This window comes from Oncorhynchus kisutch, unplaced genomic scaffold, assembly GCF_002021735.2.
Source record: "Oncorhynchus kisutch isolate 150728-3 unplaced genomic scaffold, Okis_V2 scaffold1828, whole genome shotgun sequence".
In the NCBI taxonomy this organism is placed as follows: Eukaryota; Metazoa; Chordata; class Actinopteri; order Salmoniformes; family Salmonidae; genus Oncorhynchus; species Oncorhynchus kisutch.
In genome coordinates, this window is record NW_022263773.1 from 23,248 (window position 1) to 43,391 (window position 20,144).

Below are 20,144 nucleotides of genomic sequence, written 5' to 3' on the forward strand. Positions count from 1 at the left end.
ATATGGATAACAGGTTACATTAGACTATATATGGATAACAGGTTACATTAGACTATATATGGATAACATGCTACATTAGACTATATATGGATAACAGGTTACATTAGACTATATATGGATAACATGCTACATTAGACAATATGGATAACAGGCTACATTAGACTATATATGGATAACATGCTACATTAGACTATATATGGATAACAGGCTACATTAGACTATATATGGATAACATGCTACATTAGACTATATATGGATAACAGGCTACATTAGACTATATATGGATAACATGCTACATTAGACTATATATGGATAACATGCTACATTAGACTATATATGCATAACAGGCTACATTAGACTATATATGGATAACATGCTACATTAGACTATATATGGATAACAGGCTACATTAGACTATATATGGATAACATGCTACATTAGACTATATATGCATAACAGGCTACATTAGACTATATATGGATAACATGCTACATTAGACTATATATGGATAACAGGCTACATTAGACTATATATGGATAACATGCTACATTAGACTATATATAGATAACAGGCTACATTAGACTATACATGGATAACAGGCTACATTAGACTATATATGGATAACATGCTACATTAGACTATATATGGATAACAGGCTACATTAGACTATATACATGGATAACAGGCTACATTAGACTATATATGGATAACAGGCTACATTAGACTATATATGGATAACAGGCTACATTAGACTATATATGGATAACATGCTACATTAGACTATATATGGATAACAGGCTACATTAGACTATATAAATGGATAACAGGCTACATTAGACTATATATTGATAACAGGCTACATTAGACTATATATGGATAACATGCTACATTAGACTATATATAGATAACAGGCTACATTAGACTATACATGGATAACAGGCTACATTAGACTACATATGGATAACAGGCTACATTAGACTATATATGGATAACAGGCTACATTAGACTATATATGGATAACAGGCTACATTAGACTATATATGGATAACAGGCTACATTAGACTATATATGGATAACAGGCTATATTAGACTATACAGTATATGTACAGCAGCAGTCAATACAGCAGACTATGGTGATGATCATACTGATGTCTCTGCTTGTTTGTGTTGTTTCACCATTCTATCTGATTCAGGTTGTAATGTTGACATCAGTGTGTTGGTGTAGCCAGTGTTGTTTCACCATTCTATCTGATTCAGGTTGTAATGTTGACATCAGTGTGTTGGTGTAGCCAGTGTTGTTTCACCATTCTATCTGATTCAGGTTGTAATGTTGACATCAGTGTGTTGGTGTAGCCAGTGTTGTTTCACCATTCTATCTGATTCAGGTTGTAATGTTGACATCAGTGTGTTGGTGTAGCCAGTGTTGTTTCACCATTCTATCTGATTCAGGTTGTAATGTTGACATCAGTGTGTTGGTGTAGCCAGTGTTGTTTCACCATTCTATCTGATTCAGGTTGTAATGTTGACATCAGTGTGTTGGTGTAGCCAGTGTTGTTTCACCATTCTATCTGATTCAGGTTGTAATGTTGACATCAGTGTGTTGGTGTAGCCAGTGTTGTTTCACCATTCTATCTGATTCAGGTTGTAATGTTGACATCAGTGTGTTGGTGTAGCCAGTGTTGTTTCACCATTCTATCTGATTCAGGTTGTAATGTTGACATCAGTGTGTTGGTGTAGCCAGTGTTGTTTCACCATTCTATCTGATTCAGGTTGTAATGTTGACATCAGTGTGTTGGTGTAGCCAGTGTTGTTTCACCATTCTATCTGATTCAGGTTGTAATGTTGACATCAGTGTGTTGGTGTAGCCAGTGTTGTTTCACCATTCTATCTGATTCAGGTTGTAATGTTGACATCAGTGTGTTGGTGTAGCCAGTGTTGTTTCACCATTCTATCTGATTCAGGTTGTAATGTTGACATCAGTGTGTTGGTGTAGCCAGTGTTGTTTCACCATTCTATCTGATTCAGGTTGTAATGTTGACATCAGTGTGTTGGTGTAGCCAGTGTTGTTTCACCATTCTATCTGATTCAGGTTGTAATGTTGACATCAGTGTGTTGGTGTAGCCAGTGTTGTTCCACCGTTCTATCTGATTCAGGTTGTAATGTTGACATCAGCACAAGATTATTTCTTCTTTATTATTTTTCTATTGAACATTTATTTAACCAGGAAGGGCTCATTGAGATTTAAAATCTCTTTATCAAGAGTGTCCTGGCCAAGATAGGCAGCACCAAGTCATTACAAAAATGACAGGAAAACAACATGAAAAACTACAAGTCATCTAGTAAATCCCATAGAATTCCAGAGAGAATAACAAAATCAAAAACAGCAAATTATAAACATAGACAGGTCCGGGAATCAGTCTCAAGATCATTCATCAGTGATTTAAAAACATAGACAGGTCCGGGAATCAGTCTCAAGATCATTCATCAGTGATTTAAAAACATAGACAGGTCAGGGAATCAGTCTCAAGATCATTCATCAGTGATTTAAAAACATAGACAGGTCAGGGAATCAGTCTCAAGATCATTCATCAGTGATTTAAAAACATAGACAGGTCAGGGAATCAGTCTCAAGATCATTCATCAGTGATTTAAAAACATAGACAGGTCAGGGAATCAGTCTCAAGATCATTCATCAGTGATTTAAAAACACCAATCAGGACAAGTTCTTCCAGTTTAAAAGTATTCTGTAAGGTGTTACTATTATTGAGGACATTATTATTAGGATGGTGCAGTAATGTTGAGATGCCAGTAGGAGGAGCTCTACTCTAGAACACTGGAACCTTCAGTACCACTTTGATGCAGCTGATGAGGAGAGGAAATTGAATGTGTTTGTAGAATAGAATGAATGACATCATGGAACTGACCAAATGTAAATGGAACTTTGACCTGTTCCATGTAGAACTCAGAGGGACAAGGCAACACATTCTAAGATATTATAAACATTCCATAGAGAATAGTCAACATATTGTTAACATGGTTCTGTATTTAAATAAAAGCGGAAATGGGTGACATTTTGTCCATTATAGAAATGTAGGACCCATTTTAATACAGTAACCTCCCTTTTCTGATGTGCTGTTCTGGTCGTCATGCATGTTAGTGTCTTAAAGAGGAAGGAAAGGACTGTGTCATCTACTTTAAATATGTATCAACCACAGAACTGACACTTACTAGCAGTTTCCACTCACTATCAGTCAGTTGACTCACTGTACAAGACCTCTCCTCTTCACTTCACTCTGTAAGTACTCTTGACAATGTCTTGAAATATAGTTTTGGGTTATTTGTTTTTAGTCATAAGTCATATACTTGAGGGTAATGTATAATTCTACTTGTTGTTATGTTTTGAGCTGTGTTCTGGTTGTTACATCAGGGTCAGTATTCATAAAGTGTGTCAGTGTAGGAGTGTTGATCTACATAGAGATGAGATGATTAACCAGGGTAAAAAAAGACATTCAAACCAATATTTAAACACTGCAGTGTGTGTGTACGTGTCCGCCCCCATGGGTGTGAATTACACAGTGGATTTATCTGAGGGCCCTTTAGGACCAGACTGATAGGGAGTAGGGTTGACATCTATACTGTGTAGGATGTGTGTTTTAACTTTTCTACATCCATAACAACCAGCTCTCTAGACTTTGATACAGACTCCATGGGCCTTATGGGCCTTTACTACAGATAGTGTCTGTATTTGTGTGTGTGTGTGTGTGTGTGTGTGTCAGTCGCTGTTTAGCCTCACAGCTTGAGGATAGTAGCTATCATTGAACCTGGTGGTCAGTCTTTATGCTGCTGTACAGCTTGATGGACTGTAGAGGATTGAACATTTATCCTCCTATATTTGGGGTTCTGAGAATAAAACAGCTTCAGAACGATCAATATAGAAATGTGTGTTTACAGTAATACTGTTGATGTTGAATAAGTTATTGTTGTTGTTTATAATGATGATGATGACAATTGTATATATTAGGAATTTATTTTTGCATCATGCCAGTTTAAGTAGACAGACGTAGACAGACATGCAACACATCACACACATTACATACATAGTGCAATAGACTTACAGACAGACAGTATTCACATAGACAACCATATAGCACAATACAACACAACACAATATGATACTGTTTTGTTTTCAGTAATGAGGCCCTGTACCCCGTTTACAGTTTCTACTTCAATGTATCAGGTGGAGTTATTCACCAGCTATAGAGTTGTTGTTTATGTTTCTAAGACTGCAGGGTGGGAGATGCAACAATGGACTTGAGAACAGCAGGTAGTGTGTTGGTGGTCTTTCTCTGGTCTGTAGCAGGTATGGTCTCATTCATAATGTTTTAGTTGCCCTGTATATCAATCTAAAGACATTTCTAAAAGGAAAATAATCATAATGTTATTCTGGTGTTTTCTGTTAGGTGTCTCCACTTCCCTTTAAATAGTTATATTTCACACCTCACTGATTGATGCTTATCTCTGGTTTCCATTCACACTTCTGCATATCAGCAGCAGTAGCAGAATAAGAAGGTTGTCAACCACCAGCGGGGTTGGGGTCAATTCCATCTCAATTCCACTCAATTCAGGAAGTAGACTGAAATTCCAATTCCAATTATTTTCAAATCTTTTGAATTAGGAACATTTAGAAAATGTGGAATTGTAATTTGGTTAACTTTCTGAATTGACTGGAATGCTTTTTACTTCCATGATGTTTATTGAAATGAATACTAGGATGATATAAGGGAATGTACATTTGAGTAGATGGGTCCTGCAGTATCCTGCACATGTTTACATGCATTTGGATGTAATATTGTAATGTCTGTTTTTTTATAGTCTTGACGTCACAAATGAAGTTCTCTCAAGGTTGAGTCCTGTGACACTGTGTTTCAGGTGTTCTGGGACAAAATACTGTGAAGAGTGTCTGTGCCTTAAAGGGGTCATCAGTGGACATGCGCTGTCCTGTTCCCAGTGTGACCCAAGTCACAGAGATAGTCTGGTTTAACACATGGTTGAATCCTTATGATCTGAGATGGGACCCTAAGTATGATGGTCGTGTGGAGTACAGTGGAACTACAGAGAAGGACTGTATCCTGAGAATCACAGACCTGAGACAGAGTGACATAACAACATATCACTTCAGATATAAAACAAACCAGTATTCAGAATGGAAATATTCATATGGATTCACTCTCAGTCTCACAGGTACTGTATAAATAGTATCGTACAGGTCAAGTTATTTATTACATGTTCTATGAGACCAGTGAAATGGTGGTGACTGACAGACTTCCTCCATTATTGTTTCATAACCTCTCCCTTCAGATCTAAAGGTGGAGAGGATATATGACAACACACTGACCTGTAGCACCACCTGTACTCTGACTGGTAACCCCACATACATCTGGTACAAGAACGGACAACGTCTAGATGAGAGCACCTCCCCCCAGTACAAATACTCAGTCTCCAGTAACTATGACAATAGTTACTCCTGTGCTGTAAAAGGCCATGAGGATCTCCACTCTCCTGCAGTGTGTAAGTGGGGAAAAAAGTGTTGATTCAAACACAGTGTTTCACTCTAGCAATACCACCAGCTCAAATGGTTGTGATCCATACTGAAATGACTTGAAATGAACAGTTTACTTCTTTACTTTGCACCTACAGAAACAAGACATGAAAAGTTGAAACTATTAACAGAGAGCCTCTTTATGTTTCAGGTGTTCAGGGTCACAACTGCTGGAGGGTGACTTACACCAAGAGGAGAATCTGTGTCTTGAAGGGCTCCACAGTGAACATATCCTGCTCTTACACTCATCCCACTAGTTATATAGAACAAGGTTCATTCTGGTTTACACAGAAACACCCTGTAGATGTCAGGTCATATCCAGAGTATACAGGTCGTGTGGAGTACAATAGGAACACAGAGAACCACCACACCATGACAATAACACACCTGACAGAGAAGGACTCGGCTGAATACATATTCAGATTAATAACAACAAAAGAGGGGAGATTTTCTGGCCTTCCTGGTCTGATGTTGACTGTCACAGGTAATACTTCACCTACAGTTGTTACTGTAATAGGACAAGTCTAATCACATGACAAGCCAGTCGGGAGTCAAATATGACTAATGTTTCCTCTTAGATATCCTGTTAGAGATGGATCCTACGTCTGTGTCAGAGGGGGAGAGAGTCACACTGAGATGTAGAACCCAATGTACAGTCGGTCTCAACCCCACCTACATCTGGTACAAGAACAGACAAAGTCTGACCAACCCAGTCACCAGTTATAACAGCCTGATCCTAGACCCAGTCACCAGTTATAACAGCCTGATCCTAGACCCAGTCAGCAGTGAGGATGCAGGGAACTACTCCTGTGCTGTAGAAGGCTTAGAGAGAATCCTCTCTCCAGAAGAGACTCTCACTGTCAGATGTGAGTACATGGAGTGTTGATATATCTACAGTGAAAGTCATTGATATCATCTCTTTAATAGATGGTTCTACATGTCAGTGTAATACACTAATCTCTACTAATTTACATCATCTCTGTAATATATGGTTCTGTATGTCAATGTAATCTACGAATCTATACTAATTTACATCATCTCTGTAATACATGGTTCTACATGTCAGTGTAATATACTAATCTCTACTAATTTACATCATCTCTGTAATACATGGTTCTACATGTCAGTGTAATATACTAATCTCTACTAATTTACATCATCTCTGTAATACATGGTTCTACATGTCAGTGTAATATACTAATCTATACTAATTTACATCATCTCTGTAATACATGGTTCTACATGTCAGTGTAATATACTAATCTATACTAATTTACATCATCTCTGTAATACATGGTTCTACATGTCAGTGTAATATACTAATCTATACTAATTTACATCATCTCTGTAATACATGGTTCTACATGTCAGTGTAATATACTAATCTATACTAATTTACATCATCTCTGTAATACATGGTTCTACATGTCAGTGTAATATACTAATCTATACTAATTTACATCATCTCTGTAATACATGGTTCTACATGTCAGTGTAATATACTAATCTATACTAATTTACATCATCTCTGTAATACATGGTTCTACATGTCAGTGTAATATACTAATCTATACTAATTTACATCATCTCTTGCTTCCTTACATGGTATATGGGTTCTTATTTGTTCTGTCATCTTCAACACCAGACGGCCCAAAGAACACCTCAGTGTCAGTCAGTCCCTCTGGTGAAATAGTGGAGGGCAGTTCAGTGACTCTGACCTGCAGCAGTGATGCCAACCCACCTGTGGACATATACACCTGGTACAAGAAGAATGGAGGTGGCTATCAGAGTATGACAGGACCACAGCATGTCTTCAAACAAATCCAGTCATCTGACAGTGGAGAGTACCACTGTGAGGCCCAGAATGAGATGGGGACAGACATGTCTAGGACCATTAACATGGATGTGAAGTGTGAGTAAAGTACAGCTCAGTGTTTGAATGAGAAGGTAGCAAAACAATTAGAACTAATTTAAGTAGCCCTTATGCATAACATCTCCAAATGTGTATTATTGTTAACATTTGTGTAATTTATATTTTTAGATAGTTCTCTGACTTAACAGAGAATATATTTTTGACATGTCATTTGTAAATATACTACTGTCATATCCTCGAGACATTTCTATTCTATTTCTTTTCTATTTTTAATAGTCTGGCTTCACAGATTTTGATATATATGATGACCATTATAATCATCTGTCAAATTCAAATTAATTTTTTACATTTCATTTGTAAATATACTACAGTCATTAACCTCTGACATATTCTCGTTTACTAGATACTCCAAAGAACAACTCAGTGTCAGTCAGTCCCTCTCGTGAAATAGTGGAGGGAGGTTCAGTGACTCTGACCTGCAGCAGTGATGCCAACCCACCTGTGGACAAATACACCTGGTACCAGAAGAACGTAACCTCACCAAAAGCATCAGGACAGAGTTACAGCATCACTAACATCATCTCTGAGGACAGAGGAGAATATTACTGTGAGGCTGAGAATAAATATGGACGTCTCAACTCTTCTTCTGTGTCTGTGGACGTTCAGTGTAAGTTCACCTCATCTTTAATCAGAGGATCACATTTAAATTCATATTTCAATAACAAGAAAAACACTATTTAATACACTGTTGTTACATATTGTCCACCAGACGGCCCAAAGAACACCTCAGTGTCAGTCAGTCCCTCTGGTGGAATAGTGGAGGGCAGTTCAGTGACTCTGACCTGCAGCAGTGATGCCAACCCACCTGTGGACAAATACACCTGGTACTTTCAAAATGAGACTTTTCTAAATGGATGTGGACAGATGTACAACATCAGTAACTTCAAGTCTAAGGACAGTGGACATTACCACTGTGAGGCCTGGAATAGAAGAGGATCTAGGAACTCTACAGCTGTGATGATCATTATACCAGGTGAAGTTTCATGTTATATATTTCAACACAAAATTATGTTTCAATCTAATATTAATAATTGTACTTTAGCTTATACAACTTTGTTTTATAATTATATATACATTCAGATTAGATCAGTTATTAACAAATATTGTTCTATTGTACCCATATCATCCATATTTTATTGTAGGGAAACAAACCTCAGTTCTGACTACAGCTGTAGGAATCATAGTGGTTGTTCTGGTTCTCATCCTCTGTTTCTCTGGACTCATGTGGTTCAGGTGAGAGATTCTTTTAAAGATTATTTCACTCCAACTCTTTTTTATGAACTTACTTTGTTCATTGATTCGTTCAATAATAAATGTATTAATTAATGTGTAAACCAGGAAGAAGGCCTCCAAATCCACCTCTGACACAAGAGACACATCAGAGAATGTACAGGTGAGTCTGTTGGAAACAGAGAATGTACAGGTGAGTCTGTTGGAATCAGAGAATGTACAGGTGAGTCTGTTGGAATCAGAGAATGTACAGGTGAGTCTGTTGGAATCAGAGAATGTACAGGTGAGTCTGTTGGAAATAGAGAATGTACAGGTGAGTCTGTTGGAAACAGAGAATGTACAGGTGAGTCTGTTGGAATCAGAGAATGTACAGGTGAGTCTGTTGGAAACAGAGAATGTACAGGTGAGTCTGTTGGAATCAGAGAATGTACAGGTGAGTCTGTTGGAAACAGAGAATGTACAGGTGAGTCTGTTGGAAACAGAGAATGTACAGGTGAGTCTGTTGGAAACAGAAAATGTACAGGTGAGTCTGTTGGAATCAGAGAATGTACAGGTGAGTCTGTTGGAAACAGAGAATGTACAGGTGAGTCTGTTGGAATCAGAGAATGTACAGGTGAGTCTGTTGGAATCAGAGAATGTACAGGTGAGTCTGTTGGAAACAGAGAATGTACAGGTGAGTCTGTTGGAATCAGAGAATGTACAGGTGAGTCTGTTGGAAACAGAGAATGTACAGGTGAGTCTGTTGGAATCAGAGAATGTACAGGTGAGTCTGTTGGAATCAGATAATGTACAGGTGAGTCTGTTGGAATCAGAGAATGTACAGGTGAGTCTGTTGGAATCAGAGAATGTACAGGTGAGTCTGTTGGAAACAGAGAATGTACAGGTGAGTCTGTTGGAATCAGATGAATGTACAGGTGAGTCTGTTGGAATCAGAGAATGTACAGGTGAGTCTGTTGGAAACAGAGAATGTACAGGTGAGTCTGTTGGAATCAGAGAATGTACAGGTGAGTCTGATGGAAACAGAGAATGTACAGGTGAGCCTGTTGGAAACAGAGAATGTACAGGTGAGTCTGTTGGAAACAGAGAATGTACAGGTGAGTCTGTTGGAAACAGAGAATGTACAGGTGAGTCTGTTACTATCAGATTATGTGTATTGCTTGGTGGAACATTTCTACTCCTCATGTTGTCTGTCCTCTTCCCATCAGGGAGACTCTAGTCCAGTGTATGAAAACGTCTCAAGCATGACCATGGCCCCTACTGCAGCACAGACAGCAGCCACAGATGACCAGGATGATGTTCACTACTCCAGCGTCCACTTCTCTCACTCCAAAAACCAGGAAGTGCCTCTGTACTCCACCGTCCAGCTGTGTAAACCCCAGAAACAGGAAGAGGATGTCCAGTACGATACTGTGAAATTCAACCTCCCCAGTGCTGCCACCCGGTGAGCATATTCTGCCATTACAACAACATAGAGCCAATTATAGAGCATTGTGAATACACCACATTAAAGCAGAAGTTGGCTTTTAGATGTTGTATTAGGGTCAAGACACCTTTGTGATTTAACTTGTTTAAGAGAAACTTCCCCCAACCAGCAATTCACTTCCTCATCCTCGTTGTGCAGTAAAGAGGCTCTGAAAAAACATGAACAAATGCTAAAAAAAACACCTAATACGTCCTTTTACAAACAGAAATATCTCAGTATAGTGATGCAGGTCTTTAGATGTAACAGTTGTACACATGACATTGTGTCATTCTGAACTTTATCCACAACGTTATATTCCGTTTTGTGATGCTCCTGCTGTTTCTCCGTCCAACTGTTCTATTCTCAGTGTATCAGGCTGCTAGAACGGACGAGAAGCATCGTTCAAGTCTCAACAACATGGAACATGACGTTACGGATTATGTTCAGAATGACACCATTTCATGTGTACAACATCTAAAGACATGCATCACTATAGACTACTGAGAGCTTTTTAGTTTCTAAAAGGTTTTTTTTGGGGGGGGGGGTTTGGAGCCCACTGACTGAACAACGAGGATGAGGAAGTGAATAGATGGTTGGGGATAGTTTCTCAAAAACGAGTGAATTCACCCAAAGAAAATCTGACCCTCCTATAACATTCCAGCTACATATGTTTCTAGATTTGGTTGTAAACAAGCTTTATTCTAGATTACAGCTCATTCATATGCTGCTGCTTATTGGACGAGAAGACCATGACGTCATTAATAAGCAAAAGAGTTGACCCCTAGTGGCCACTAGTAATGGAATTTCCTTACAAACCCAACAATATAATGAGAGAGTGGTGGTTTTGAGGAACTGTTCTGTGTTCCAAATGGAACCCTATTCCCTATTTAGTGCACTAATTTTCAACAGAGCCATATAGGCCTTGGTCAAAGTAATGCACTAAAAAGAGTATATGAATGTTTTTTTAGGGGGATGCAGATTCTGTTAAATTTCTGTTTCTCTTCAGACCCACGGCAGCACAAGCAGCTGAGGAGGACTCTTCTGAGATCTATAGTAGAGTCAACAAACCCAGAAGACCTGAACACAACAAACCCAGAACCAAGAAGACCTGAACGCAACAAACCCAGAACCAAGAAGACCTGAATGCAACAAACCCAGAACCAAGAAGACCTGAATGCAACAAACCCAGAACCAAGAATACCTGAACACAACAAACCCTGAACCAAGAGGACCTGAACACAACAAACCCTGAACCAAGAGGACCTGAACACAACCAACCCAGAACCAAGAGGACCTGAACACAACAAACCCAGAACCAAGAACTGAAAACAACAAACTCAGAACCAAGAAGACCTTGTATATCTGGACCCGTATATTATAACTAGTGGTATAATAAGCAATAAGGTCAGAGCCGGTGTGGGATATTGGCCAATATACTGTACCATGGCTAAGGACTGTTCTTAAGCACGACACAACGCAGAGTTCCTGGATACAGCCGTTAGCTGTGGTATATTGGTCTATATACTGTACCACGGCTAAGGACTGTTGTTCTGCACAACGCAGAGTGCCTTGATACAGCCCTTAGTCGTGGTATATTGGTCTATATACTGTACCACGGCTAAGGACTGTTGTTCTGCACAACGCAGAGTGCCTTGATACAGCCCTTAGTCGTGGTTATTGACCATATACTACAAGCACGAGGGCTTTATTGCTATTATAAACTGGTTACCAACATAAATAGAAAGTAAACAAATATTTTGGTGTCATACCAGTGTTCTATTGTCTGATATACTGTATGTGAAATGAAATGCGTATTCAGCCAATCAGCATCCAGGACCTAAACTACCTGGTTTATAATAGTATCTAGTAATATACAGTGCATTCAGAAAGTATTCAGACCCCTTGACCTTTTCCACATTTTGTTATGTTACAGCCACAGACTTCAAACCTCACACTCAGTGTCTATTTATATAGACTTCCAGTAAGTTAACTTACAACACACTTCACTTCACTTGATTGTCAGACGTAACAGAGTTAACTTCTAGCTGGCTAGCTAGCTTTCGGTATCACTGAACAACATCTGCTTCATGTAGCTAACAAGCCAACTGAGATAGTTAGTTCACTGAATTCATATACCAGTCCAACGTCGACTCTTAATAACACAGTATCTTTACATGGTTGGTTTATTCTGTCTACATTTCTTTACATTTTCAAATGTTATTTGACATTTTATTTTGTGTATTTTCATTGTATCTTTATCTGCTGCCATCCTCCCCTGACTCCGCCCCACTTCTTCCCCGAAGTCGACCTGACTCCGCCCCACTTCTTCCCCGAAGTCGACCCTGACTCTGCCCACTTCTTCCCCGAAGTAGACCTGACTCTGCCCACTTCTTCCCGAAGTAGACCTGACTCTGCCCACTTCTTCTCCGAAGTAGACCTGCCCCGCCCACCTCTTCCCCGAAGTAGTGTCACGAACCCCGCTTCCTGAGTCTGTGTTTGCCTGTGTTTCTGTCCTGGAGTGTGTTTCCGGTGTCCTGGAACGCACCCTGTCTGGTTGCCGGGCAGATTAGCTTGTTGGGAGATCGATGTTCACCGCACCTGTATCCCATCAGTAATCTGCACACCTGTCCTGATCATCACCTCTCCCCTTCAAAAGCTCTGACCTGACATCCATTCCCTGCCGGATCGTTAGCCATGAACAGTATGTTGTGCCATAGTATCAGCCTCAAGTTGGATAGAATTTGTTTTGTTGTTTTTTACGTCTTGCTTGCCTTCAACTTACCTCCGTTTGTTCTGTCTTCAGTTACTCACCCGGATCATTTACCCCATTCCCGCCTGGTCATCGGAGGATTCCGCTTCCCCATTGGATCCACCTATTTACTCCCATCAACTCACCACCGCTGCCCGCTACGCCACCTGGATGTATCTACCCACTCACATTCACTTGTAAATAAATACTCACCTTCTTCCTACTCTCCTTGTCCTGGTCTGCTTCTGGGTTCGATTTTGAAGAAAACGTGACAAGTAGACCTTGTGAGCATCGTAGATTTGCATGTTTTGCTCTCTGATCGGATTGTCTGAATTCACTAGTTGAGTGTCAATCACAGAAAAAAGCAATAGCTATAGAGTGAGTTGTTTATGTTTCTAAGACTGCAGGGTGGGAGATGCAACAATGGCCTTGAGAACAGCAGGAAGTGTGTTGGGGGTCTTTGTCTGGTCTGTAGCAGGTCTGGTCTCATTCATTATGTTTTAGTAATGTTATCTTAATGTTATTCTGTGTGTTCAGTGACATCGTCTGTTAGGGGCTTCTTCTTTTCTGGAATAGTTGTCTTTCACACCTCACTGAGTAACACTTAGGTCCTTTCTGTGGTTTCCATTCACACTCAGCAAGTAGAGTACGGCAACAAAGTGTGGACAAATGCTGTTAGTGTGAGGAAATGGGTCTGTAATGTATAATCACTATAATTGTGTGATTGTGTTCAGTGTTACTGGGTCAGGATGGCAGGAGTGTGAAGTACATCACTCAGAGTATCTGTACCTTGAAGGGGTTAACAGTAGAGCTGACCTGCTGTACACATATCCCAGTGGTACAGTCACAACAACCTTCTGGTTCACTAGAAATGATGCTGAGGAGAATCCTGTGACTCTGAGTGATGAACCAGACTACACAGGTCATGTGACGTACTGTAGCAACAAGAAGAATGGCCACACCCTGACAATCAGAGATCTGAGAGAGTGTGACTCAGCTATGTGCAAGTACAGTGATATAGTTTTTAGTCACTTATTTGGATAGTCTGGATAGATGCTCTACAGATGGTCATGTTATCAATACACTTCCTGTTGATAAGTTACTGCTTATATTTTTTACTGTGTCACAATAGTCTCTTTCTACTATTGTCACTGTACCTTGACACAGCTCTCTCTCCACAGTGTCCATCCTGACCCTAACTGGGACACACACCACTGAAAATGAGGACCAGACACTCTGGCAGTAGGTATGTTATAACATATTCATTAATGTGTTTATTTTGTATATAGTATTTGTGTTTGTTTGTGTGAGTGAGTGAGTGGGTAAGTAGATAAGTGAGAGAAAGACAGACACAGAGGAGAGAGATGAACACAGAAAGTAGAAGTGTAACGGCTTTCTTCCGTCGAAGGAGAGTCGGGCCAAATGCAGCGTGGTTAGTTCGATACATGTTTAATGAAAACGAATACGAACAATAGAAAAACAACAAACGGAAAAATGTGAAAACGTATACAGCCTGTCTGGTGACAACTAAGACAGAGACAGGAACAATCACCCACAAACACACAGTGAAACCCGGGCTACCTAAATATGGTTCCCAATCAGAGACAACGATAATCACCTGACTCTGATGGAGAACCACCTCAGGCAGCCATAGACTTTACTAGACAACCCTACTCAGCCACAATCCCAATACCTACTAAAACCCCAATACAAAAACACAACACAAATAAACCCCATGTCACACCCTGGCCCTGACCAAATAATATAGAAACACAAAATACTAAGACCAGGGCGTGACAAGAAAGTGAGAGAGGAATACTATAGAGCAGTGTGTAAAGTGCTCATACTGTGTTTCCTTTGTCACTGTCTCTCTGAGTGTGAAAATCTCCCATCAGTGACACGTTCACATCTCTTCAGAGAGATGCTCAGCAACTCCTATATCAGACCATCCAGGGGAGAAAACCACCACAGAACCTTGGACTAAAGAGAACCACCACAGAACCTGGACTGAAGAGAACCACCACAGAACCTGGACTGAAGAGAACCACCACCAGAACCTGGAGGGAAGAGAACCCCACAGAACCTGGAGGGAAGAGAACCCCACAGAACCTGGAGGGAAGAGAACCACCACAAAACATTGGACTGAAGAGTAACCAACCATAAAACATGGACTGAAGAGACCCACCACAGAACATGGACTGAAGAGAACCACCACAGAAACATGGACTGAAGGAGAACCACCACAGAACATGGACTGAAGAGAACCATCACAAAACATGGACTGAAGAGAACCATCACAAACATGACTGAAGAGAACCATCACAAAACATGGACTGAAGAGAACCACCACAAAACATGGACTGAAGAGAACCATCACAAAACATGGACTGGAAGAGAACCACCACAGAACATGGACTGAAGAGAACCATCACAAAAACATGGACTGAAGAGAACCACCACAGAACATGGCTGAAGAGAACCACCACAGAACATGGACTGAAGAGAACCACCACAGAACCTGGACTAAAGAGCTATGGCTCCAAACCAAAGCTAGTCCTTACACTCTATTCTCTTGCTAATATATTGTTATAATATCTTGAAGGTTCAACCAAATTACAAAATGACACATTGGTTTCCCTTTCCCTTTTAGCAGTCTATGAACATGTGGTGACATCAGTCCCTGCTTTGGTTTAGTTTCTCCTGACACTGTTTCCACTTGCTAACGTTTAGCATTCGTGGGCACAAATCCCATTCGTCATGTGACTGTTAAGAGGCATTTCTCGCCCATCATTTCAAAATCAATCAAACGTTTTTTTTAAATGCGTTGTGAAGGTCAACAAAGTCACTTCCAGATGATTTGAACATGATGAGAATGTTAACATGTGAAATCTTAATATCAGTCCCTGACTTGAATGGGATTTTTGTAAATGTGGGAGTGTTCGACATTGTAGCTGACTTTATAGGCAAGTCGAGATCTACAAATCACCTTGCATGATGAATAACTACTCAATATTATTTATAGATCATTCAGTCAGTCACAATTTACCCATGATACATCAGTTTTGATGTTCTCGAACACTGTCTGTGTGACTGCTGAAGGAAGCCTTCTCTGCATAAGCTTCTTGGTTCCTGAAATAGAGTTGGATAGAAGGTACATCTTGGCATCTTTGTCATGATGTCTTCTGTGACAGAATCAGCAGCACCATTGAGGGCTATTTCCATATTAAAGTAGTTTATATCTTCATCTTCCATAAGTTTAATAACAGTCGGTATACCAACTGAAATGGGGTATTCAATGGCTTTAGCCGTGCTAAAACAGGCTTTGAAGCAAGTACGTCCTCTATTCAACTCTATTGTCCCTGACTGCTTCAATGTTGTGTCAACCACAGACTGCAAACCTCACACTCAGTGTGTATTTACTATAGACTTCCAGTAGTTAACTTACAACACATCTCCCTTCACTCTGTAAGTCTGCTTGACTATATCTTAAAATATGTTTATTTTATCATGTGTTTGTGTCCATGAACTTCTGTATCCTGTTATGTGCATGGCGATGCTGTTGTAATGTATGTTTAGTTTTCTGTTATTTACAGTATACTCTGTAGATGTATTTCTGCATATTTAATCTGATACAGTATTGTACATGGGGTTACACATATATTTTGGATGGTATTTTAAGGACCATCAAAGCAAGAGATTGTTGTGGAGACTTGTTTGAAAATGAACTAAAGTAAGACTGAGAGCAACAGTGGTTAGGTGTATGCTTCGTAGAGCTTAGGAGTGGGTACTAACATGAGACACAGTGATGGGTGGGTTGTGTATAGGAGTAGTATTACATGAGAACACAGTGATGGTGGGTTGTGTTTAGGAGTAGTATTAACATGAGACACAGTGATGGTGGGTTGTGTTTAGGAGTAGTATTAGCCTAAGACACAGTGATGGTGAGTTGGTGTTTAGGAGTAGTATTAGCCTAAGACACAGTGATGGTGGGTTGTGTTTAGGAGTAGTATTAACCTAAGACACAGTGATGGTGGGTTGTGTTTAGGAGTAGTAATTAACATAAGACACAGTGATGGTGGGGTTGTGTTTAGGAGTAGTATTAACATGAGACACAGTGATGGTGGGTTGTGTTTAGGAGTACTATAAACCTAAGACAAAGTGATGGTGGGTTGTGTTAGGAGTAGTATTAACATGAGACAAGTGATGGTGGGTTTGTGTTAGGAGTAGTATAAACATAAGACACAGTGATGGTGGGTTGTGTTTAGGAAGTAGTATAAACATAAGACACAGTGATGGTGGGTTGTGTTTAGGAGTAGTATAAACCTAAGACAAAGTGATGGTGGGTTGTGTTAGGAGTAGTATAAACATAAGACACCGTGATGGTGGTTTGTGTTTAGGAGTAGTATAAACATAAGACACAGTGATGGTGGGTTGTGTTTAGTATAAAGTATTTGTTGGTTTTTAAATGCACACACTCAGTATCACTTCCCTGTTCTCCTTTCCTGTCTGTCCCGAGTCATATCAGAAATCTGTATATACACATTAGACTTTACAGAACATGTTCCTCTGTAGCTCAGTTGGTAGAACATGGCACCTGCAACGTTATGGGTTTGTTCCCAGGACCACCCATAGGTGCTCTAGTCTAGAACACTGAACCTTCAGTACCACTTTGATGCAGCTGATGAGGAGTGATGGTCATGGGTGTTTAAATGGAATGGGTTCTAATTGAATAACATCAATGAACTTTGACCTGTATATTCAGAACTCAGAAGGGCAAGGTAGGTCATTAAAATGATAATGTTATAAATAGTATAGTCAACACATGTTTTACATGGTTCTGTCTGTAGTATAAAAGACCACAGTGAAAATTGACACATTTTTAAATAAAATTAATATATGCCCAGACTTGTCTTTACATCATTTCTGTTCTATTACAGTAACAGCCCTTTTCTGGTGTGTTGGTCTGGTTGCCATGTAATGTCTTTACTAAACAGGAAGGACAGTTCTGCATCCACTACTTGTGTTCTGACTGCTTTATAAGGTTTCAACACTTACTTCTTGTTTTCACTCACTACCAGACAGTTGACTCACTGTACAAGACCTCTCCTCTTCACTTCACTCTGGAACTACTCTTGACAATATCTTGAAATATGGTTTCTGGTTATTTGTTTTTAGTCATAAGTCAAATACTTGAGGGTAATGTATCATTTGTGTGTGTGTGTGTGTGTGTGTGTGTGTGTGTGTGTGTGTGTGTGTGTGTGTGTGAGAGAGAGAGAGTGTGAAAGAGAGTGAGAGAGTGAAAGTCACTGGCTATTTAGCCTCACAGCTTTGGGATAGGTGCTGTCATTGAACCTGGTGGTCAGTCTTTAGTCACTGGCTGTTTAGCCTCACAGCTTGAGGATAGGTGCTGTCATTGAACCTGGTGGTCAGTCTTTAGTCACTGGCTGTTTAGCCTCACAGCTTGAGGATAGGTGCTGTCATTGAACCTGGTGGTCAGTCTTTAGTCACTGGCTGTTTAGCCTCACAGCTTGGGGATAGGTGCTGTCATTGAACCTGGTGGTCAGTCTTTAGTCACTGGCTGTTTAGCCTCACAGCTTGGGGATAGGTGCTGTCATTGAACCTGGTGGTCAGCCTTTAGGCTGCTGTACAGCTTGATGGACCGTAGAGGATTGAACATTTATCCTCCTATATTTGGGGTTCTGAGAATAAAACAGCTTCAGGATAATCAATGTAGAAATGTGTGTTTACAGTAATACTGACCTGTTCAATAAGTGATTGTTGTTTGTTTACAATGATGATGATGACTACATATATTAGGAATTTATTTTTTGCATCATGTCAGTTTAAGTAGACAGACATGCAACACAACACAACCATATAGCACAATACAACACAAAACCACAACACAATATGAGCCTGGTTCATTTTTAGTAATGAGGCCCTGGACCCCATTTACAGTTTCTACTTCAATGTATCAGGTGGAGTTATTCACCAGCTATAGAGTGAGTTGTCATTTATGTTTCTAAGACTGCAGGGTGAGAGATGTAACAATGGCCTTGAGAACAGCAGGAAGTGTGTTGGTGGTCTTTCTCTGGTCTGTGACAGGTATGGTCTCATTCATAACTTATACGTTGGTCAATCTACAGACATTTGTATTACATTTGCTTGTGTTCTGTTAGGCATCTCCACTTCACATTAAATAGTTATGTTTCACACCTCACTGAGTGATGATTATCTGTGGTTTCCAATATGGCAACAAAGTGTGGACAAACCCTAAACAAGTGTGAGCCAAAATACCTTGTTCTAATACTGATACCATTTTGATGTCTAACTGTGTTTCAGTGGTACTGGGTCAGGATGGCTGGAGTGTTACATACACCACTCAGAGTATCTGTACCTTGAGGGGGTCAACAGTGGATCTGTTCTGCTCTTACACATATCCCAGTGGTCATAAAGTCACAACAACCTTCTGGTTCACCAAAAGTATGATGTGGAGAATTATGTGAGTCTGTTAGATGACCCAGACTACAAAGGTCGTGTGACGTACCGTAGCAATAAGAAGAATGGCCACACCCTGAAAATCACAGACCTGAGAGAGAGTGACTCAGCTACGTACAAGTTCAGATTTATAACAAAACGAACTGAAGGGAGATATTCTGGATATCCTGGAGTCACTCTGTCTGTTACAGGTACAGTGATATTATACAGTGATATTATATATAGTGCTAATCTGTTAAATTGTTTAATTGGTTCAGGAAAATTGTCTTGATTTGTACAGAAATAATATAAAAATGAATGTATGGTATAAAAGGATGTCTGAATTGATGATTTGAGAACGTCCACTCCTGCCTCATTTTAACTAGACAACAGGTCATTGATGGTTTTAATGTTGTTATCTACTCCAGACCTGCAGGTGAAGGTGACCACTACATGTGGTCAACGACACTGACTGTAGCACCCCTGTACTCTGACTGGTAACCCCACCTACACCTGGTACAGGAACAGTAAGATTGTACAAGAGACTCCTCCCCCTCATACACAGTCCAATTTAAAACTGAAGACAGCTTCTACTGTGCTGTAAAAGGCATCAATTCTCCTGCAGTGTTGAGTGTGACTAATACACTTTTAAAGTCTGTCAAAATCCTCCAATACACCATTGGTCAGTGTTGAT

At 39.9% G+C, this 20,144-nt stretch overlaps 1 protein-coding gene and 1 long non-coding RNA gene across 5 annotated transcripts in view; both read left to right on the forward strand.

Moving 5' to 3' along the window:
- LOC116368090 (B-cell receptor CD22-like) overlaps positions 1–11,612 on the forward strand; it is a 29,803-nt gene extending 18,191 nt beyond the window's left edge. Inside the window, exons 2-13 of one of the 2 annotated variants that reach the window (XM_031819088.1) lie at positions 4,283–4,360; positions 4,930–5,241; positions 5,359–5,568; positions 5,751–6,083; positions 6,178–6,465; positions 7,245–7,511; positions 7,876–8,139; positions 8,242–8,505; positions 8,675–8,765; positions 8,871–8,925; positions 9,968–10,203; positions 11,231–11,612. In XM_031819088.1, coding sequence (XP_031674948.1) covers positions 4,306–4,360; positions 4,930–5,241; positions 5,359–5,568; positions 5,751–6,083; positions 6,178–6,465; positions 7,245–7,511; positions 7,876–8,139; positions 8,242–8,505; positions 8,675–8,765; positions 8,871–8,925; positions 9,968–10,203; positions 11,231–11,336 — 2,481 coding nt within the window. In that variant the 5' untranslated portion in view covers positions 4,283–4,305 and the 3' untranslated portion in view covers positions 11,337–11,612. The remainder of the gene's footprint in view (positions 1–4,282; positions 4,361–4,929; positions 5,242–5,358; positions 5,569–5,750; positions 6,084–6,177; positions 6,466–7,244; positions 7,512–7,875; positions 8,140–8,241; positions 8,506–8,674; positions 8,766–8,870; positions 8,926–9,967; positions 10,204–11,230) is intronic. The other variant, XM_031819087.1, reaches the window with a different exon arrangement.
- Positions 11,613–13,115: 1,503 nt separating this feature from the next.
- On the forward strand, positions 13,116–19,905 carry LOC116368089 (uncharacterized). 3 transcript variants are annotated; one of them, XR_004208483.1, is made up of 7 exons: positions 13,121–13,170; positions 13,374–13,451; positions 13,843–13,980; positions 14,155–14,219; positions 19,001–19,078; positions 19,316–19,662; positions 19,879–19,905. It is a non-coding gene; the product is annotated as an uncharacterized LOC116368089 (long non-coding RNA). The 3 variants fall into 3 exon arrangements; XR_004208482.1 differs by lacking the exon at positions 13,374–13,451 and having other exon boundaries at positions 13,116–13,170; XR_004208481.1 differs by lacking the exons at positions 13,121–13,170; positions 13,374–13,451 and having other exon boundaries at positions 13,798–13,980.
- Positions 19,906–20,144: the final 239 nt, after the last annotated feature.